Consider the following 23140-nt stretch of genomic DNA (forward strand, 5'->3'; position numbering starts at 1 on the left):
GGATGTTTTCCTAGGAAGGTTGCCGAAAAGGACAATCTTACCATTACCTAATGTAACGACTTTAAGAGGTTGACACAGCTTTAAAGTAAATTTTTGTAGCAGGTGCAGCACGGAGACCTACGGTTGTCTGCGCTTGGGTTAACAAGACCATGGGAGCATGGTCTGGACGTATAGTACAGGCTATTGAAGGGGAAAATGGCTTGGAAGAAATTACCCAACTGGCAGAGCATATTCAAGATATTCGCAGGATAGCATCGCGCATCTCTGCATCAGCCATATCGGCTAGGCGGACAGAGAATGGCGTGGAGACTCTGACACCAAGGGGCGGTAGAATCCTTTCCCTTGGAGGGCGAGATGCTTTTCGGTCCAAAGTTGGACAAGTGGACTTCGCAAGCTACAGCAGGGACGTCCACTTTTCTGCCTACTCCTTATACAAGGGCCACTCCACAAGTTAGAAGAGGTTATTTGGGACCAGCGTGTAATTCCTTTAGATCGCTGTCCTTGCGAGCCCGATGAAGAAGTTTCGGTACACAAGTACGTGGGGGCAGAGATAGAGGCCACTCACAGGCAGCAGCCAGAAAGCGGGATAAAACTGCTGATAAGACCGTGGCAGGATGGTCTCCCGGCTCACGAAAGTCTGGGAGGTTTTCGGGACATCTGGGCCTACACAGAATTTTGGATAAACGACCTAATCTCTCTAGGGTACAAACTAGATTTTCCACAGAGACTCAGTCAGTTTTTTTTTACAAGGGGATTGCCTCGGTGCCCTCAGAAAGCAAAGGCGTTACTGCCAGCAATTGAAATATTGCTACGGTTAGAGGTCATTATTCCGGTTCCCGCCTCCTAGAGAGGAACGGCTTTCTAATCCAGTCTTTTTGTCATGCCAAAGCCAGTCGGGACGGTCAGGCCGATACTTTAAAAGTTTTAAACCGGTTTATAAGGGTCTACAAATTCTAGCTGGATTCAATCCAGTCGATCATTGCAGGCTTACAACATGCATAGCTGCATATCCCAATCTGGGCCCCTCACCAGACTTACTTATGGTTCGCACTGCTGACGGATCACTCCCAATTCAGGGCTATTGCCGTTCGGTCTCTCATCGGCCCCAAGAATCTTTACCGAAGATCATGGCAGTCATGGTTGCAGAATCGGGACTGTTGAGGGTCACGATTAGACCTTATCTAGACGACATGCTAATCAAGGCATCCTCTCGAGAACAGTTGATCAGGGATGTTCAGACATCTCATCCATTTCTCATTCAACATGGGTGGATTGTGAATTTCCAAAGAGCCAACCTCATACCAACTCAACGGATTCAGTTCCTCGGTCTCATCTTGGACACGAAACAACTGAGAGTATTCCTACCAGAGAACAAGGTGCAGAACCTACAGAGATTAGTGGCTCAGGTACTGAGCTCACAAACCGTTTTTCTACACCTCTGTGTGGAATTTCTCGGGAAGATGGTGGCGTCTTTCGAAGCTCTCCAGTACGGCAGACTTCATTCCCGACCATTACAGATGAACCTCATTGCTCAGTGAGCAGGGTCACACTGGTTTCTACTTCAAAGAATCCGCCTTCCACCACGCATACTTCCACCATTCTTACTTTGGTGTTCGTTGCAGAAGAATCTCGCAACAGGCAAGGGATTCGGCATTTGGGATTGGAGGATCCTGACAACAGATGCCAGTCTCAGAGGTTGGGGTACCGTCTCAGAGGAGCATCAGTTTCAGAGCAGATGGACGCTACTGGAGAGCAGCCTACCCATAAACATTTGCCAACTAAGAGCAGTTTACAATGCGCTTTTCTTAACCAAAGACCAAGTCATGGGTCAACACATAAGAATGCAGTCGGACAAGGTCACGACGGCGGCATACATAAACCGTCAAAGAGGAACAAGGAGTGGGATGGCGTTAAAGGAAGCCACAAAGATCTTCTGGGCAGAAAGGCGAAACATCATCCTCTCGGCAGTGTTCATTCCAGGTGTGGAGAACTGGGAAGCAGATTATCTCAATCACCAGGACATGCATCCGGGAGAGTGGTGCCTCCATCCACGGATTTTCGACATGGTGGTGAGGAGATGGGGTCTACCTCAAGTCGACCTAATAGCGTCTCGGCAATAACATCAGTTGTCCAGATGTGTGTCCAGGATAAGAGATCCAGCAGCAGAAGGAGTGGACACATTAACACTTCCTTGGTGTTACAGGAAGGTTTACATTTTTCCACTTTTCCAACTCATACCCAGGATTCCGGAAAGGGGTTGAAACGAGAACGAGTGTGGGCGATTCTAATCGCACCAGATTGGCCCCGCAGGAGTTGGTACTCAGACCTGCGAGAGTTACTAGCGGAAGATCCTTGACGGTTACCTCAGAGAGAGGACCTGCTATCTCAGGGACCGTTCCAACACCCAGACCTGGACGGGCTGCGTTTAACGGCGTGGCTATTGAAACCCGGATCTTAAGAAACAGAGGGACACCAAGAACGGCCATTCCTACGATGATTGCCGCTAGGAAACCGGTCACAGCCATACACTACTACAGGATTTGGAAGAGGTACTTGGACTGGTGTCAAGAACGTGGGTGGAATTCGACGAACTTCCACTTATCCAGACTTTTACTTTTCCTTCAGGCCGGCCTAGAGTTAGGTCTGCGGCTGGGATCTCTGAAGGTTCAAGTGTTGACTCTTTCCATCCTTTTTCAACAGCGGTTGGCATTCTTGCCAGAGGTTCAAACCTTTTTACAGGTGATTCTGAGGCTAAAGCCCCCTTTTCGTCCTCCCACTGCACCATGGGATCTAAATTTGGTGTTAGTTTTTTTTAAAATCGCCACTGTTTGAGCCGTTAGCGAGAACAGACCTGAAATATCTCTCTTGGAAGGTAACGTTGTTGCTGGCCTTGGCTTCGGCTGGGCGGGTTTCTGAGTTAGGAGCCTTCTCGTGTAAGAGTCCTTTTTATTTAATTATTTTTCATAAGGATCGGGCGGAACTCCATACAAGAGCGGATTTCCTTCCAAAGGTTGTTTCAGGGTTTCATGTAAACCAGCAAATCGTGGTCCCATCTTTCCATTGTCTCGCAGATGGGGACGTGTCCTTGGTTGTTGTTCGAGCTTTGCGGGTGTATGTACACGTTACGTCATCCTTCAGGAAGTCGGACCATTTGTTTGTCCTTTATGATGGGCCAAAGAAGGTTTGGCCAGCTTCTAAGCAGTCTCTGTCTCGATGGATTAGACTTGCCATTCGGCAAACTTATATTTCCTGTGGTAAACAGCTTCCGGTACAGATGGGTGCTCATACCACCCGATCGGTGGGTGCCTCCGGGGCGGCTGCCAGAGGTATTTCCACTACTTAACTTTGCAGAGTGGCGACGTGGTCCTCAGCCCACACGTTCGCGAAATTTTACAAGTTTGATACCTTTGCGTCCGAAGATTCTAAGTTCGGACGTTTGGTTTTGCAGGCCACATACAGCACTCCCTCCCTGGGGGATATCTTTGGGACGTCCCCTACTGTCTAAGGAACGCTCCAGTGTCCCCCAGTTGATGAAAGAGGAGGATTTTGGTACTTACCGATAAATCCATTTCTCTGAATCCTCTAGGGGACACTGGACGCCCGCCTCGGTACTGTCAACCTGCTGCGTTCAAACTTCCTGTTCACAAAGTTTGTACAAACCCCGTTAGTTTTTCAGTTCAGAGTTTCTTGGGGGCTGTTTGATAGGTTGTACGGTACGGTTCCTCGCCATGTACTATAGTGTCATGTCCTATTCTCTCAGTCAAATTTTCCAAACTGAGGGAGGAGGGATGTGAAGGGGGAGGAACCGGCTGTGCAGACAATGCTAATTTTAGATTGTGCCACACCTCCGGTTGCAAGCTTCACAACACCCCACTGTCTAAGGAACGCTCCAGTGTCCCCTAGGGGACAGGTTCTCAAACTCGGTCCTCAGGACCCCACACAGTGCATGTTTTGCAGGTCTCCTCACAGAATCGCAAGTGAAATAATTTGCTCCACCTGTGGACCTTTTAAAATGTGTCAGTGAGTAATTAATACACCTCTGCTCCTGCTGGGCTACCTGCAAAACATGCACTGTGTGGGGTCCTGAGGACCGAGTTTGAGAACCCCTGCCCTAGAGGATTAAGAGAAATGGATTTATCGGTAAGTACCAAAATCCTCTTTTTACTCGCAGCAAATACACTTGTCCAGTTCTAGTTTGGGTCCCTAGTTACAGACCTATTCATTAAAATGTAAATACTGTGTGTATATTCTCTGTATAAGTGTTTTATGTATTTCTCCTAGTTTTTAATCTATTTATAAGGCATCAAATACCTCTAGTGTAGTGATAATAGTTCATTTAACGTACAGTAGAACCAAAGCGAAGTGTGAGGACATGGTGTTGGGTGATTGATCTGTAGTTGATTGAATCAGCAAATGCACCTGTAGAAATATATATATATATATATATATATATATATATATATACACACACAAACAGAAAGTTCAGCACTCACCATAGCAAGCTCACCACTCACCATAGCAAGCTCACTTATCCTCACAACATCAATAAATAAATGATGGGGGTTTAGATAGTGAATTGGCCAGTGCACGGAAGCCTGCAAACCGATCGCCAAGGTACCCCACCTTCATGCAGGTCCTACACTATCACAGAGTCTCAAAAATTAAAACCTGGCAACTGTTTCACACATAATATAACTGCACACATGCCCACTAGGTTTAATGTGCATCTGCCATGCATCTTATGGCTTTTAAAGGTACACTAGTCACCTGACACTGGCTGATAAATTACTAAGGAGCAGCTAACACAGGTTTAGAACAAGTGAGATTACACAGGGGTGCATGAAAAGGCCTGTGACCACGGTTAATAAGAGTTAACCAAAGATTAACCCCGTAATATACAAACAAGTCTAGAAAAGCACAGCACGCGCCACCCCAGAAGCGGGGTGCAATATGCACTCACCACTCATAGGGTGGGGTGCATGCAGCCCATGGCCACCAACCCAAATATATACAAACAGAAAGTTCAGCACTAACCGTGGTCACATGCCTTTTCATGCACCCCTGTGTAATCTCACTTGTTCTAAACCTGTGTCAGCTGCTCCTTAGTAATTTATCAGCCAGTGTCAGGTGACTAGTGTACCTTTAAAAGCCATAAGATGCATGGCAGATACACATTAAACCTAGTGGGCATGTGTGCAGTATATTATGTGTGATACAGTTGCCAGGTTTTCATTTTTGAGACTTTGTGATGGTGTAGGACCTGCATGAAGGTGGGGTACCTTGGCGAGCGGTATGCAGGCTTCCGCGCATTGGCCAATTCACTAACTAAACCCCCATCATTTATTTATTGATGTTGTGAGGATAAGTGAGCTTGCTATGGTAAGTGCTGAACTTTCTGTTTGTATATATTTGGGTTGGTGGCCATGGGCTGCATGCACCCCACCCTATGAGTGGTGAGTGCAGATATTGCACCCCGCTTCTGGGGTGGCGAGTGCTGTGGTTTTCTAGGTTTGTTTGTATATTACGGGGTTAATCTTTGGTCAACTCTTATTAACCGTGGTCACAGGCCTTTTCATGCACCCCTGTGTAATCTCACTTGTTCTAAACCTGTGTCAGCTGCTCCTTAGTAATTTATCAGCCAGTGTCAGGTGACTAGTGTACCTTTAAAAGCCATAAGATGCATGGCAGATACACATTAAACCTAGTGGGCATGTGTGCAGTATATTATGTGTGATACAGTTAGCAGGTTTTAATTTTTGAGACTTTGTGATAGTGTAGGACCTGCATGAAGGTGGGGTACCTTGGCGAGCGGTATGCAGGCTTCCGTGCAGTGAGCTTGCTATGGTGAGTGCTGAACTTTCTGTTTGAATATATTTGGGTTGGTGGCCATGGGCTGCATGCACTCCACCCTATGAGTGGTGAGTGCAGATATTGCACCCCGCTTCTGGGGTGGCGAGTGCTGTGGTTTTCTAGATTTGTTTGTGTGTATGTATGTGTGTGTGTATATATATATATATATATATATATATATATATATATATATAATTTGTGGTCTTATGAAATATCAGAATTCGATGTACTGTAACAATTGAAAAATAACATTCTTTCCTTGTAGGTCCAAAGCTTCCCAGCGTCTCATCTCTCACGATGTCCATACTAATGCCTACAATTACAAAAGCACCTTTTCTATGGAAATTGTCCCAATATGCAAGGTTAGTTGTAAGAACGTTAATTTATGGTAGTAAAGGCCCATACACACTAGACAAGAAAATAAGATATTGCTCAGTAGGGCCATTCTGGGCGAGATCTTTAACAGTCTTGTCTACTGTGTACACTCAATGCTGTTAACGATGCGCGCTCCCGTGCATCGTTAACGACCCCTTCCCTCGTCTGAACATGTACAGACGAGGGAGGTCTTTGTTAACGACATCCATGCTGCAGCATGGGCGTCATTCCCCCCCACCGCCCCGTGCCGTCACTCTCTTTTTTTTCCCGCTGGCATTGGCAAGTGTGTATGCACTTGCCGATGCCGGCACTCCGCTAGGTCCCCACCGCTGCCAATCTCTGCGTCGGTGGGAGCTCGTTTGGTGTCTATGGGCCTTAAGAACTTTTTTTCATTTGTTTTCACTTACCGTATATATTCGAGTGTAAGCCGACTTTTTCAGCACTTTTTTTTGTGCTGAAAAAGCCCCTTCGGCTTATACTCGAGTCAGTATTTAGGAGGGACACGGAGGGCACAGCGCGCGGCTCTTCTGTGTCCCTCCCACGTCTCCGGCAGCAGCGACGTGTGTGTGTTAAAGGAAGTGCACGAACCGGCACTTCCTTTAATGCACACACGCCGCTGCCGCCAGAGACGCAGGAGGGACACAGGAGAGCCGCGCGCTGTGCCCTCCGTGTCCCTCCTTCAGAAGACTGCCGCTGGAGACGCAGGAGGGACACAGGAGAGCCGCGCACTGTGCCCTCTGTGTCCCTCCTTCAGAAGACAGCGCGGGAGCGATGGAGGGTAAGTAACTCGCACCGTGGGGCATATCTGGCAGCATGAGGGCATATCTGGCACATCTGGCACTGTGGGGCATATCTGGCAGCATGAGGGCATATCTGGCACTGTGGGGCAAATCTGGCACATCTGGCAGCATGAGGGCATATCTGGCAGCATGAGGGCATATCTGGCAGCATGAGGGCATATCTGGCACTGTGGGGCATATCTGGCAGCATGAGGGCATATCTGGCACTGTGGGGCATATTTGGCACATCTGGCACTGTGGGGCATATCTGGCAGCATGAGGGCATATCTGGCACTGTGGGGCATATCTGGCAGCATGAGGGCATATCTGGCACTGTGGGGCATATCTGGCAGCATGAGGGCATATCTGGCACTGTGGGGCATATCTGGCACATCTGGCAGCATGAGGGCATATCTGGCACTGTGGGGCATGTCTGGCAGCATGAGGGCACATCTGGCACTGTGCGGGTATATCTGGAAGCATGAGGGCATATCTAGCACATCTGGCATTGTGGGGCATATCTGGAAGCATGAGGGCATATCTGGCACTGTGGGGCATATCTGGCAGCATGAGGGCATATCTGGCACTGTGGGGCATATCTGGCACATCTGGCATTGTGGGGCATATCTGGCAGCATGAGGGCAAATCTGGCACTGTGCGGGCATATCTGGAAGCATGAGGGCATATCTGGCACATCTGGCATTGTGGGGCATATCTGGAAGCATGAGGGCATATCTGGCACTGTGGGGCATATCTGGCACATCTGGCATTGTGTGGCATATCTGGAAGCATGAGGGCATATCTGGCACTGTGGGGCATATCTGGCACATCTGGCACTGTGGGGGCATATCTGGCACTATGAAGGCTGTGTGTGGCTAGAGCTGCATTTCCCACCCTAGGCTTATACTCGAGTCAATAAGTTTTCCCAGGTTTTTGTGGTAAAATTAGGTGCCTCGGCTTATATTCGGGTCGACTTATACTCAAGTATATACGGAAATTGCTGTTCTTTTTTGTCTGCTTAATTTGTGTTACATCAGAGTTTCCCAAACTCTGCCATTACAGTCCAGGTTTTAATGATATCCATGCTTGAGCACAGATGGTTAATCACATTAACTGAAGTGCTAATTGTCACCTGTGCTCAAGCATGAATATCTTTAAAACCTGGACTGGTAATGGTGGTGTTTGGGAAACTCTGTTATAGAATGATTGTTACAGTGCTTAAAGTGCCCCATCACATATGGCTGCTCCATTGTGGTTAGACTTTGCATTTAAAACATCTGTAAATAGAATATGCTTTGGGAACATTCCTCCCCATGCAGCTCATACTATTCTCATGCACTGGTATGCAGATTACAGTGCTAAATTCCCAGTGTAACTTCTTGTCAAACACTGCCTCTTTATGTTGGCTACCAATGGCTAGTAAAAGACTAAAGGCGGGTATACACTATAAGATTATCTGTCCAATCTTTCTGGTTGGAGCGAAAATCTGGTAATGTATGGGAGCTGGAAAATGGACAAAAATGATTGTTCTGATAAGTTTGTTAAATCAAATGGATTTAATCAATTTGTCTGAACGTCCATTTTTGTCTGTTTTCCAGTGTTTGGGAGCATTTGTTATTTGCTTACAATACATTACCAGATTTTCGTTCCAACCAGAAAGATTAGACAGATCATTTTATAGTCTGTATCCAGTTTTACTTCACCGGTTAGCCAGATGTTCTTTTTTTTAAAAACGACTTCCCTTACATACTGTACCTTAGCACCTTACCTTAGCTATGACAATTTCATAATTTGCACTGTTGCAGTCCGTGGGGTAAATTTACTAAAATGGGAGTTTTATTTAAGATGGGATGTTGCCCATAGCAACCAATCAGATTCTACATCTCATTTATCTAGCACCATCTAGACGATAATACCTGGAATCTGATTGGTTGCTATTGGCAACATCCCATCTTAAATAGAATTCACATCTTAGTAAATTTACCCCCATGAGTCAATTAGAGAAGAGCAGTCGGTTATTATGGGAATTGTAGACCCATAGAGCCTGATGGGCACAGGAGGTCTGATTTATAGAGCAATGTTGGCAGTACAAATATATGTAGACATTGCTGAAATACTGTATACAAATGTCTTTGCTTCTGCAGCAAATACTGTATACTAAAATTGGAATGCTACAGATACTATTTACAATGCCCATGTAACAGGAGGACCAGTGACGTGCGGTGAGATCAGTGGCTGGGGAGGCACTTGCTGCTACCCAACCACCCCCCAGACCAAAAAAAAAAAAGCGCAGTCTCCCTTGCATCACTAAAACCAGCACCAGGCTGAACCAGCCAGGGGGATAATGCCATAATATGGGGTCCCCCTGCCATAACATTAACACCCCCCAAACCAGTCAGCCCAGGGTTGGCATTCCTTAGAAAGTGGGGACCCCAAAAAATTGAGAGGTCCCCCCCTCCTGAGCAACAACCAGCACTGGGCTGATAGCTCAGTGCTATGCCCCGCACCCCTGGTGGCGGTGGATGCGGGGTTCATGCTATAATATTGTTCTTTACAGGCGGCCTACAGGTCCCAGCAAGCCCGCCCCAGCATGCCAGCACTTGGAGAACCACAAGTGCCAGCATGCCCGGACATTAAGGGGCCCGCTGGCACCTGTTGTCCACCTGTAAAGAATAGTAATATTCTTTACAGGTGGCCTACAGGTCCCAGCGAGCCTGCCCCAGCATGCTGGCACTTGGAGAATCACAAGTGCCAGCATGCCCGGACATTAAGGGGCCCGCAGGAACCTGTAGTCCACCTGTAAAGAAAATACTAAAATAAATACAAGACACAGTTTTAAAATAACATTTATTATTCAGGGTCTTCACTTGGAGGCGGCGGCCTTTAAGCTCTTTTGCATAGCCGCCGCCTGCCCAAGGCTTCCGGCGTCTTCACCTGAGAGACTGCGGCCTATAAGCTCTTTTGTATGGCCGCCGCCCATCCAGGACTTCCACAGCGTCTTCTATCTTCAGGAGCTCTTCACTGCTCCTCCTCCGCCGTCGGACTGACAGCCGCTGCCTCTTGCCTCGCGCTGACTTATATAAGTCAGCCTGAGGGGACGGGGCGATGAAGCGGCGAGCAGTGATTGGCTCGTGGCGGCCGTCTTTAATTTAAAAAATGACGCTGTGGCGCCATTTTTGAAATGGGTACCACTCCGCTGCCAAATTCTGCAGAATGGCAGGCAGGGATCTCGGATCCATGCCTGCCGCCACTGACACCCGCATCAAGCCGCGTCCTGCCGCCTGCATCTCCACCGCATTCGCCTGCACCTAGTGAGTGATGTCAGCGGAACCAGTGATTGATCCGCTGGCCAATCACATCTGGTATCACTGACAGGGGCGTGCTTTCATGGGTGTAAAGCACGTCCCTGTATGAAAGCAGCACTTTAGTAGGTGCCGCTTTCCATTATATTTTCTCTAACGTCCTAGTGGATGCTGGGGACTCCGTAAGGACCATGGGGTATAGACGGGCTCCGCAGGAGACAGGGCACTTTAAGAAGGAATTTGGATTCTGGTGTGCTCTGGCTCCTCCCTCTATGTCCCTCCTCCAGACCTCAGTTTGAATCTGTGCCCGGACGAGCTGGGTGCTGTTTAGTGAGCTCTCCTGAGCTTGCTATAAGAAAGTATTTTGTTAGGTTTTTTATTTTCAGGGAGATCTGCTGGCAACAGGTTCCCTGCATCGTGGGACTGAGGGGAGAGAAGCAGCCCTACTCTCTGCAGATAGGTCCTGCTTCTTAGGCTACTGGACACCATTAGCTCCAGAGAGATCGTACACAGGACCTCTTGGCAAAAGTTAGACATATATACAGTTGGGCACTGTATATATGTATGAGCCCCCGCCATAATATTATACAGAAACACGGGACAGAAGCCCGCCGCTGAGGGGGCGGGGCTTCTTCCTCAGCACTCACCAGCGCCATTTTTTCTCCACAGCTCCGCTAAGAGGAAGCTCCCCAGGCTCTCCCCTGCAGATTCATGGTAGAAGAGGGTAAAAAGAGAGGGGGGGCACATAAATTAGGCGCAAAAACATTATATACAGCAGCTACTGGGTTAACACTAAGTTACTGTGTGATTCCTGGGACATATAGCGCTGGGGTGTGTTGGCATACTCTCTCTCTGTCTCTGCAAAGGGCCTTGTGGGGGAACTGTCTTCAAAAAAGGGCATCCCCTGTGTGTGTGGTGTGTCGGTACGCTTGTGTCGACATGTTTGACGAGGAAGGTTATGTGGAAGCAGAGCGGGAGCAAATGAATGTGGTGTCTCCGCCGACACCTGATTGGATGGATATGTGGAAGGTTTTAAATGATAATGTTAATTCCTTGCATAAAAGGTTGGATAAAGTTGAAACCTTAGGACAGTCGGGGTCTCAGCCCATGCCTGATCCTATGTCGCAGAGGCCGTCAGGGTCTCAGAAGCGCCCACTATCCCAAATTGTTGACACTATCCCAAATTGTTGACACAGATACCGACATGGATTCTGACTCCAGTGTCGATTGCGATGATGCAAAGTTACAGCCTAAATTGGCAAAAGCCATCCGTTATATGATTATAGCAATGAAGGATGTGTTGCACATCACAGAGGAAACCCCAGTCCCTGACCAGAGGGTTCATATGTATGGGGAAAAAAGGCCGGAGGTGACCTTTCCCCCCTTCACATGAGCTAAATGAGTTATGTGAAAAGGCTTGGGAATCTCCAGATAAGAAACTGCAGATTTCCAAACGGATGCTTATGGCGTATCCTTTCCCGCCAACGGACAGGTTACGCTGGGAATCCTCCCCTAGGGTGGACAAAGCTCTAACACGCTTATCCAAGAGGGTAGCCCTGCCGTCACAGGATACGGCCACCCTAAAAGATGCTGCGGATAGAAAGCAAGAGGGTACCCTGAAGTCCATTTATACACATTCAGGTACCTTACTAAGGCCGGCAATTGCGTCGGCCTGGGTGTAAAGTGCTGTAGCAGCATGGACGGATACCTTATCTGAGGAACTTGACACCTTAGACAAGGATACTATATTAATGACCTGGGCCATATAAAAGACACTGTCCTATATATGAGAGATGCTCAAAGAGACATTAGCCTACTGGGCTCTAGAATAAATGCAATGTCGATTTCTGCCAGAAGGGTCCTGTGGACTCGGCAATGGACAGGCGATGCCGACTCAAAAGGCATATGGAGGTTTTACCTTACAAGGGGGAGGAATTGTTTGGGGAGGGTCTCTCGGACCTGGTCTCCACAGCTACTGCTGGAAAGTCAAATTTTTTGCCATATGTTCCCTCACAACCTAAGAAAGCACCGTATTACCAAATGCAGTCCTTTCGATCACAAAAAGGCAAGAAAGTCCGAGGTGCGTCCTTTCTTGCCAGAGGCAGGGGTAGAGGAAGGAAGCTGCACAACACAGCTAGTTCCCAGGAACAGAAGTCCTCCCCGGCTTCCACTAAATCCACCGCATGACGCTGGGGCTCCACAGGCAGAGCTAGGCCCGGTGAGGGCGCGTCTCCGAAATTTCAGCCACAAGTGGGTTCACTCCCAGGTGGATCCCTGGGCAATTGAGATTGTGTCTCAGGGATACAAGCTGGAATTCGAAGAGATGCCCCCTCACCGATACCTCAAATCGGCCCTGCCAGTTTCCCCTTAGAGAGGGAAATAGTGTTAGCTGCAATTCACAAATTGTATCTTCAGCAGGTGGTGGTCAAGGTTCACCTCCTTCAACAAGGGAAGGGTTATTATTCGACCATGTTTGTGGTACCGAAACCGGACAGTTCGGTCAGACCCATATTGAATTTAAAATCCCTGAACATATACCTGAAAAGGTTCAAGTTCAAGATGGAATCGTTCAGAGCGGTCATCGCAAGCCTGGAAAGGGGGGATTTTATGGTGTCTCTGGACATAAAGGATGCATACCTTCATGTCCCCATTTATCCACCTCACCAGGCGTACCTCAGATTTGTGGTACAGGATTGTCATTACCAATTCCAGACGTTGCCGTTTGGGCTCTCCACGGCACCGAGAATATTTACCAAGGTAATGGCGGAAATGATGGTGCTCCTGCGAAAGCAAGGGGTCACAATTATCCCATACTTGGACGATCTCCTCATCTCCTCATAAAGGCGAGGTCCAGAGAGCAGTTGCTGATCAGCGTAGCACGCTCTCGGGAAGTGTTACAACAGCACGGCTGGATTCTAAATATTCTAAAGTCGCAGTTGATGCCTACGACGCGTCTGCCCTTCCTGGGCATTATTCTGGACACAGACCAGAAGAGGGTTTATCTCCCGGTGGAGAAGGCTCAGGAGCTCATGACACTGGTCAGAGACCTATTAAAACCAAAACAGGTGTCGGTGCATCACTGCACGCGAGTCCTGGGAAAGATGGTGGCATCATACGAGGCCATTCCCTTCGGCAGGTTCCATGCGAGGACCTTTCAATGGGACCTGTTGGACAAGTGGTCCGGATCACATCTTCAGATGCATCGGCTGATCACCCTATCCCCCAGGGCAAGGGTGTCTCTCCTGTGGTGGCTGCAGAGTGCTCACTTCCTTGAGGGGCGCAGATTCGGCATTCAGGACTGGGTCCTGGTGACCACGGGGGCAAGCCTCCGAGGGTGAGGGGCAGTCACACAGGGAAGAAGTTTCCAAGGTCTGTGGTCAAGTCAGGAGACTTGCCTTCACATCAACATCCTGGAACTAAGGGCCATATACAACGCCCTACGTCAAGCAGAGACCCTGCTTCGCGACCGATCGGTTCTGATTCAGTCAGACAACATCACCGCTGTGGCTCATATAAACCGCCAAGGCGGCACAAGGAGCAGGGTGGCGATGGCGGAAGCCACCAGAATTCTTCGCTGGGCGGAGAATCACGTAAGCGCACTGTCATCAGTGTTCATTCCGGGAGTGGACAACTGGGAAGCAGACTTCCTCAGCAGGCACGACCTCCACCCGGGAGAGTGGGGACTTCATCAAGAAGTCTTCACGCAGATTGCAAGTCGGTGGGAACTGCCACAGGTGGACATGATGGCATCCCGCCTCAACAAAAAGCTACAGAGGTATTGCGCCAGGTCAAGAGACCCTCAGGCGATAGCTGTAGACGCACTAGGGACACCGTGGGTGTTCCAGTCGGTTTATGTATTTCCTCCTCTTCCTCTCATACCCAAGGTGCTAAGAATCATAAGAAAAAGAGGAGTGAGAACAATACTCATTGTTCCGGATTGGCCAAGAAAGACTTGGTATCCAGATCTGCAAGAAATGCTCACAGAGGATCCATGGCCTCTGCCTCTAAGACAGGACTTGTTGCAACAGGGGCCCTGTCTGTTCCAAGACTTACCGCGGCTGCGTTTGACGGCATGGCGGTTGAACGCCGGATCCTAGCAGAAAAAGGCATTCCGGATGAGGTTATTCCTACGCTGATAACGGCTAGGAAGGACGTGACGGCTAAACATTATCACCGTATATGGCGAAAATATGTTGCTTGGTGTGAGGCCAGGAATGCCCCCACGGAGGTATTCCAGCTTGGCCGTTTCCTTCACTTCCTACAGTCGGGAGTGGCTTTGGGCCTAAAATTGGGTTCCATTAAGGTCCAGATTTCGGCCCTATCAATTTTCTTTCAAAAAGAACTGGCTTCTCTGCCTGAAGTTCAGACGTTTGTAAAGGGAGTGCTGCATATTCAGCCCCCTTTTGTGCCTCCAGTGGCACCTTGGGATCTTAACGTGGTGTTGAGTTTCCTGAAGTCACACTGGTTTGAGCCACTTCAAACCGTGGAGTTAAAATATCTCACGTGGAAGGTGGTCATGCTGTTAGCCTTGGCTTCGGCTAGGCGTGTGTCAGAATTAGCGGCTTTGTCACATAAAAGCCCCTATCTGGTTTTCCATATGGATAGGGCAGACTTGCGGACCCGTCTACAATATCTGCCAAAAGTGGTATCATCTTTTCATATGAACCAACCTATTGTGGTGCCTGTGGCTACTCGTGACTTGGAGGATTCCGAGTATCTGGATGTAGTCAGGGCTTTGAAAATTTACGTGGCCAGGACGGCCAAAGTCAGAAAAACTGAAGCGCTGTTTATCCTGTATGCAGCCAACAAGGTTGACGCTCCTGCTTCAAAGCAGACTATTGCTCGCTGGATCTGTACCATGATTCAGCAGACGCATACGACGGCTAGATTGCCGTTACCTAAATCAGTCAAGGCCCATTCCACTAGGAAAGTGGGCTCTTCTTGGGCGGCTGCCTGAGGGGTCTCGGCACTACAGCTGTGCCGAGTGGCAACTTGGTCAGGGGCAAACATCCTCTACGGACTACGAGAAAAAGATTTACCGGTAGGTTTAAAATCTTATTTTCAATGGCCAAGGCTTGGCCCGCCCCCACCCCTGCCCGCCCCCCATTCCCATGAACAACAGGAGGCACCACTGTCAGGGCCTCCCAAATCCATTCCAGAAGTGAAAATGATTAGGATAATATAAATGAGATACTTATGATACAAAATATGTGTCATAAGTATCTTCTTTGTATTATTTTAATCATTAATGACAGGGGAGGCACTGCCTCCCCTGACTGCACGTCCCTGAGGAGGACGTGGAGATTGGTGAAGCTTTGCAGATTTCATTTTCACCTCTCTGCATAAATTACTATTATAGTGCCAGACTATAAATGAGAGTCCCATTCTCTCTGGTCTCTGCTTAATGGATAGCTTCCATTAGGACCTTTCTTGCCTGCACAGATGTGAGCATTAAGGTGGCAACCACTTCACCCCCATACCAGACCCCCAACCTCTTCCTTCCAGGCCTACTCCCTAACTTTTCTGGTTTTATTTCTTTGTAGCAATTATGACCTGTAGAAGTGTGTTTAGCAATCCTTTTGTCCTTCCTCTCCTACGTTGCAGACAGATGGAAGAATATAGAAAGGGAAGCATTTAACAAAGCCAGAGCAGATGGCTGATGGGGGAGAAAAGAAAAACCCCTGTAAAGCTGTAGGCTAATAACCTGCACCGATGCTTCTATGACCCACTAGTAAGTTGCACTATCTGTGACCTCTGCACACATGCCTTTGCTGCAGTGTGTAGTCCATGTACTAGTGGGGCACATATGCTAAGCTGTGGAGAAAGATAAAGTATGACCAACTAGCTCCTGTCATTTTTCAAACACCTCTTGTAACTTGGAGTTAGGAGCAGATTGGCTGGTACTTTACCTCCATCCACTTTATCTGTGGTCCAAGGCTTACTACAGTACATAGTGCTGCTGGCAGTTTAGAAATTGTAGCTGCTAGCATTATTGCTTCCCATCGACGGCCCAATTCAGAATGAAGGAAAACATAGACAGTGGAAACAAGAACACAGGGGGGTGGATTTATCAAACCTTGGAGAGAGATGAAGTGGAGCAGTTGCCCAAGTCAACCCATTACCACCTAACAGTGTTTTCAAAGACGGTGCTAGATAAATGACAGAAGCAGATCAGGTTCTGAGCAACTTCCCCACTTTCTTTCTCCAAGGTTGATACATCTCCCCCCACAGTGAGGAAAGGGATGTTTATAATTTGGCAATGCAGAATCAACTTGTTATTTTTTGTTAAGTCTGCCTCAGACCACTGAGGTTGTAGATTTCATTCCCACCATGGCCCTAACTGTGTGGAGTTTGTATATTCTCCCCGTACTTGCGTGGGTTTCCTGCAGGCCCTCCAGTTTCCTCCCACAATCCAAAAATATACTGGTAGGTTAATTGGCCCTCAACAGAAATGAACCCTAGCATGAATGTACATGTGTATGCCTGTACATGTGGTAGGAAAATAGATTGTAAGCTCAACTGGGTCAGGGACTGATGTGAATGGTGAAATATTCTCTGTAAAGTGCTACGACATATGTGTGCACTATATAAATGACTGGTAATAAGTCAAATATACAGGTACATGGACGACAACCTTTAAATCACAGTGCTTTTAATAGAAGATATCTGAAAAAGTTATTGTGAAAAATATCGCGTTCAGTGATGCAGTCCAGTGTTGTGAAACCTCAATGCTGCATGCTGTGTGGCTTGTCAATAAAAATAATAATTATTATTATCATTATTATTATTATTATTATTATCATTATCATCTTATATGGCATCAAAACGGTTCCGCAGTGCCTTACAAAGTGCATAAACAATGAACAAAATGAGAAAAACAATTTAGAGTTCAGACAATATAAGACAAGTACAGGGTATATAAACATTTCTGCATCAGCTGACATGACACTGAAATAATCATCAGGGTGGCAGAACCTAGGGTTAGGTGCTGTTTAAGGGAGTATGGAGTTGAAGATAGGCTAAGATACTGGAGATTCCTGCTTGTGAAAGCTTACATTGTAAAGGGGAGGGTCAGACTGACAGGAGTGACAGATGGGGAAGACAGTGAGCATGAAGCAAAGGGTTAGTATGATTTGATGTAGTGGGTCTTGAGAGGCTTGTTTGAAGTTTTGTAACGAGGTGGAGAGCCTGAAAGGGACAGATAGAGAATTCCAGAGGTTGGGAGGAGCACAGCCAAAATCTTGGTAGTGGGAGGAGGTAAGCAGTAGGCAAGAGAGGCGGCATGCATTTGTGGAGTGAAGATGATGGGTGGGAGTGTAAAGCCCAGTACACACGGATGTGTGTTGAGTGAGGGGGCGGACGGGGGGTGTTAAATCGCCCGGCGGTGAAATGATCGATGTCCTAGATTGTGCCAATCTAGCAACGGCGATAGCGGCTGTGCTCAACTTCTAAGCAATCTAGTCAGATTGTTTAGATTTTAAGCATGGATCTCTCCGTGTTGTCAAAGTCGAAAAATATTGTAATGCATTTGCCTTGTACTAACCCCATGCACATGCCCGCTGCTCGTGCACTCAGTCCGCCGTGCGTGCACATATCCGCAATTTGCGTAGGATCGCTCCGGCGATCATGCGTGAGATATGGGTATTTACGGCGGAGTTTGTGAGCGCGTAGAGGGTTATTAGAACATTACATATTTAACCCATATAGTGCATTTTGTACCCATAGTTCCCTTGCACCACGTCAGCGAGTATTAATAGTTTAAACAGTTCCTGGACTAAGATATTCGCCTTTGCATGATAGGAAGGGTCAGTTAAAGGTTGGAAGGTGATGTCTAGTATCCAGCTGTAGGGTATTTTGAGGGTAACATTCCGGTGTTGGTTAGAGAAAGATCGCATGTTCCAGCGTATAGTTATGTGCAGAAGCAGAATATGAACATTAACTGTATTTACTGTATATTATGTATGCGGCGGGAATCCAGAGGATACCACCCACAAGAGCAGTTGGGGAAAGACATCGCCCATCTATTCAAACCCACCTATGACCTTTTCTGTAATGTAAAGACATATCCCTGTGTCCAATGGACAATGCGATTACAGTGACCATTGTATTGTGTATGCATGTTGTGTATAAAAAGCCCATTGTTGCCTGGCCGGTCAGAAGACTCTGAACGCTATCTGTATGACCAGCGGAGGACCGGCCGGGTTGCGCTTGCGAACATTCTCACGTATGTACATTCACTGTAGCCATTATTCTGTTTGGATTTATCTTGTTAGCCTGTAGTGTATGATTTGTACTGTTTACCTTTTGGAATTAATCCACTGTGGCCTTAGAACCCTGTGGTTTCAACTACAAATCGGTGTGGTGTCTTCACTTTCCTGCAAGGGGTTTAAAGTGTATTTATCTGTATAAGGTGTATAAGTATTGATAAGGTGTACGCACTGCGGGTACTTTATACCGTCAACGCTACTTAAGGTTTAAGGTATAACATCGTTGCAGTACTTTGCTGTTAAGGGTTTAAAGTGTGATCATATCATTACATTGTATCATTAACAAGGTTTAAAGGTTATCAATTGTGTGTGCGCTCGCTGTGTGTACTCTGTACACTCAGCGCGGCGTGTGTACGCCAAGTACGTACCACGTGCGGGACTCTACGCAAATAGCGTACAAAGTGCGTAGCACGTGTATTCAGTCTAGCGGCCATAGCGGCTCCACGGTAGTAATGTATTTAGAGGTATAGCTTTGCGGTCTAAGGTAATATCGACATTATCAGTGTGTATCCCCCTTAAAGGGAGATAAGATCAGAGATGTTGGAGAGTAATGGGTGAGGGCTTTAGAAGTGAGTGAAAGAAGCTTGAATTTGATTCTTATTTGGAAGGAGAGCCAGTGTAGGGCCTTGTAAGAGGGAAGGCAGATGTAGTACATTTGGAAAAGGAAGATGAGCTGGGCAGCAGCATTGAGGATAGACAGGATTGGAAAGAGGTGGTTGTCAGGGAGGCCAGTTTGGAGGAGATTACAGTAGTACAATCTGGAGATGAGCAGTGAGTGGATGAGGGACTTAGTAGCATTCAGGGTGAGAGCGGGTCTGCTCCTGGAAATATTGTTGAAATGGAAATGGAAGGACTGCGAGAGGTACTGAATGTGTGGTTTGAAGGAGAGGGAGGAGTCCAGGATATCTCCAAGACAGCGCACTTGGGGGCTAGAGGAGATTGTTGTGCCATCGATAGTGAAATTGTGAGCAGTGCCAGATTAAGGTCCACATGGGCCTGGAGCTGAAATGTATGAAGGACCTATTGTGTGCGGAGGCGTGACGCACGCTGTGGTGGGGGTGGGCTAAATAGGGGGTGTGGCCTGTGCCATGGGTGTAGGTATCTCCATGGAGGTCATAGCTAATGCCTACCTTCAACCATTTAATAGAGGAGCAGAACAACAGACCCCCATATATACACACACACATACAGTGGTCGTCGAAGTGGGAATTTAAAATGGGGGTATGGGAAATGAGACGGTATTACTGTTGCGCGTACCTAAAAAGGGGGCGTGGCCACTGAAATGGAGTGTGTCCTTATAGTATATGCATCAGTGTGCCCCCTCTTAGTCTCTATATGCGTCAGTGTGCCCCCTCCTAGTCTCTATATGCGTCAGTGTGCCCACTCCTAGTCTCTGTATGCGGCAGTGTGCCCCCCTCTCCTCCTAGTCTGTATGTGTATTAGTCTGCCACCCTCCCCTCCTAGTCTGTATATGCGTCAGTGTGCCCCCCTTCCCTCATAGTCTGTATATGCTGAAGTCAGGGCTGGTTCTAGACCTGCTTGCTTTGGCACCCTGCCTCTCCCCATTGAAAGCAGGGACAGTGCGCACCGAAGGCGTGTGTCAAATATATAGGGGCGTGGCCACATAATAGTACCTATTCACATTACACCACACAGTAGTGTCCGTCAGTCACACTACACCACACAGTAGAGCAGACGTTCTCTGCTCCAAAGGAGAGCTCCCAGAAAATAATACATATATATCTGCCCATATTCCGAGTAGCATGCATCCAGAGATGTCTGCACCTGCATGCTTAACGTCTCTGCTGCCTGGTTTACTAGTAATCATCCCCACCAGTGTGGACTTGCAGGATTGTAGAAAGCAATGGCCAGCCAAGTGATGGGACATTGAAAAGAAAAACAACTATGTGCAGTGACATACATTGCATGCCAAGGAGGGGGAATTCTCCTCCTCCCCTACACAGCTGGCCTGGGCCCATTACAACCCCCCTTCCACCTTGCACCTGCCCTATAATAGGTGCAAATGCTTTGCCCAGCTCTGCATAGCCTGCATTTGCAACATCGCTGCACTTTGCCTAACGTCCAGTAATAAATCATTGCCACAGTATTGGGTGCTGACAGGGGTAGGGGGCTGGTACTATTTTCCAGGGAATGATGGGGGCATGGCAAGCTTTGTAGGAGGAGATTTACTCCCCTCCAAGACACGCGTCGCTGCTTCAAGGCTGCACAAATTGAAGTTCCATATTCCCATTATTACCCAGACCCTCGGTGTGTCTAGATGGCCCTGTCGCTCCAAAGTATAGTTGAAATCAAATTGTGCATGTGTCTGCATTGACGGTACTTAGGAGCACCCATTACCGAAGCATGCACAGAGCAAATTCAGGCAAGATATGCGCTACAGATGCGTATCTTCATCTCTGGCCATATTGTGTGAATAGTAGTGACTTGCTGCTCTGGCTTAGAACAGAAAAATTATAGGACGTGTGCTCCTCAAGAGTGTGTGAAACGGGGAAATATGCAACTCTCATGGAGACTGATATAGGTTTTGCAGTGGTACATGCAAATGCGCAGTCATAAAGGTCCAATTTTGCATCACATTCCAGAATTTAGTTGTAAAATATAAATACAGCTAGAAGAGTCCCCCAGGAAGCAGGACACTGTCAAATGTGACGTGGACACATTATAGTCCCTGCGGGCAACAGCCGCCGGAGAGTGGCCAGAGTGGTGTAGGGAGCGTGCAGCAGGAGACGGCTGAAGGGGCCAGCACGGTGCGGGAGGTGGCCAGGGGGGTGCTGGCTAGCGCAGTGTGGATGCGGCCGTTACTTTGTGGTGCCCCTCCTCCCCGTCTGCGGCCGTCCTCATCATTCAGCAGCACTGGAGTCTGGGGGGAGGAGCTGAGAGTAGAGAGCAGAGCGACTCCTCCTCCACTCCGCCCAGGCAATTCAATAACCTGCAGGGAGGAGACGCTCGAAAGGAGAGCTGCCCCTCCTCCTGCTCTGGCCGGGATTTACAGACTGGGAACCGCAGCGGCGGCACTATCCGGCGCCGGCATATAATGAGTCAGTGTGACTCATTGTTATGCCGGCTGTTATGGGCCTCTTGACTGCTGTGGGCCTATTTTCAAAGGGGGGCCTGGAGCTGCATTTCCATCCGCTTCATTGTTAATCCGGCCCTGGCGGTGAGGTTATGTGGGAGGGTGGGAAAATAATCAACCCAGTCTGACATGCTAAGTTTTTAAGAAAGCAATGGGACATCCAGGAAGAGATAGCAGAGAGACAGTTGGATATATGAGTGAGGAGAGAGGGGGAGGAAAGGTTAATTAGAATATCATCAGCATAGAGATGATATTGAAAGTCAATAGAGCTAATGATCTTACCTGAAGAGGGAGTATAGGGTGACCGAATAGGATCAAGGATTATTAACAATCTCACACTGGTAGTTTTACAGCAATTGTTTTTGTCTGTAACAACAAAAAAAATTGAATAGCTTTAAGGATTTAGTAAATAAGTTGCTCAGTGATTCATGCTGGTAGCATCTTTTGCTAAAAATACAAAAACCTTACCACACACCCCTTCCCCTTTTCATATAGTTTGGTTGTTGCAGTCCCTTTCACACTCTGATCACTTCATGAAATAGTCACCAACATACACATGTACTAATCGGTTCTGATACAGAAGATAGACATTAAAAAGCTAGACTGCCTTTAGGTCGATGGGGCCGAAAGGTCAACACACAAAAATAAAATTTTGGGTGGTTGTGTTTTTAGACGTTTTTTCCTCTTACGTACTAGAGGATACTGGGGTCCATTTAGTACCATGGTATAGACAGGTCCACTAGGAGCCATGGGCACTTTAAGAATTTGATAGTGTGGGCTGGCTCCTCCCTCTATGCCGCTCCTACCAGACTCAGTTTAGAAAATGTGCCCGGAGGAGCCGGTCATGCTGAAGGAAGCTCCTGAAGAGTTTTCTGCATTTATTTTCTCTGTTGTTTTCAGGCAGGGCTGGTTGGCACCAGCCTACCTGCTTCGTGGGACTTAGGGGGGGAACGGCCCAACCTCTTGAAGGGTTAATGGTCCCGTTCCCCGCTGACAGGACAATGAGCTCCTACATTCCCGCAGCACGCCGCCACCCCTAACAGTGCCAGAAGAATGAAGAGTGGTGAGTACTGAGCCGGCATCTTGGTTAGCAGGGCGCCGGCCATTATGGCTGCACGAGGGTACGGAGGCGCACGGCTTCTATGCATCTCCAGACACAGTACACAACTGCGTCTCAGTACACTGTACACAGTACCCAAACTGGCAACACAGCCTTAAAAGGTTTCTCTCCATTTTAAGTAACATTCCTCAGCCAGTATAAAAAAAATGCGCGCCATTGAAGGGGCCGGGTTTCACTATGAGAGGATCCAGCAGCTCACCAGCGCCATTTTTTCTCTGCAGTGGACACAGACGCTGACAGGACAGGGACGCGCAGCTCTTTCAGTGTAACTCCAGATTACTTCAGTGGTACCAGGGGGTCTTAACAGGGGGGGAGCGACTATTAATGTACTAAGTCCCCTATCAGGGTACTTA

General features: G+C 47.9%; 1 protein-coding gene across 5 annotated transcripts in view; it reads left to right on the forward strand.

Annotated features, from left to right (window-relative positions):
* NMD3 (NMD3 ribosome export adaptor) overlaps window positions 1-23140 on the forward strand; it is a 204065-nt gene that overhangs the window by 129254 nt on the left and 51671 nt on the right. For all 5 annotated transcript variants that reach the window (XM_063916173.1, XM_063916175.1, XM_063916174.1 and 2 more), the window contains exon 9: window positions 6116-6212. In XM_063916173.1, the coding sequence (XP_063772243.1) occupies window positions 6116-6212 (97 nt within the window). The remainder of the gene's footprint in view (window positions 1-6115; window positions 6213-23140) is intronic.

This window comes from Pseudophryne corroboree, chromosome 4, assembly GCF_028390025.1.
Source record: "Pseudophryne corroboree isolate aPseCor3 chromosome 4, aPseCor3.hap2, whole genome shotgun sequence".
In the NCBI taxonomy this organism is placed as follows: Eukaryota; Metazoa; Chordata; class Amphibia; order Anura; family Myobatrachidae; genus Pseudophryne; species Pseudophryne corroboree.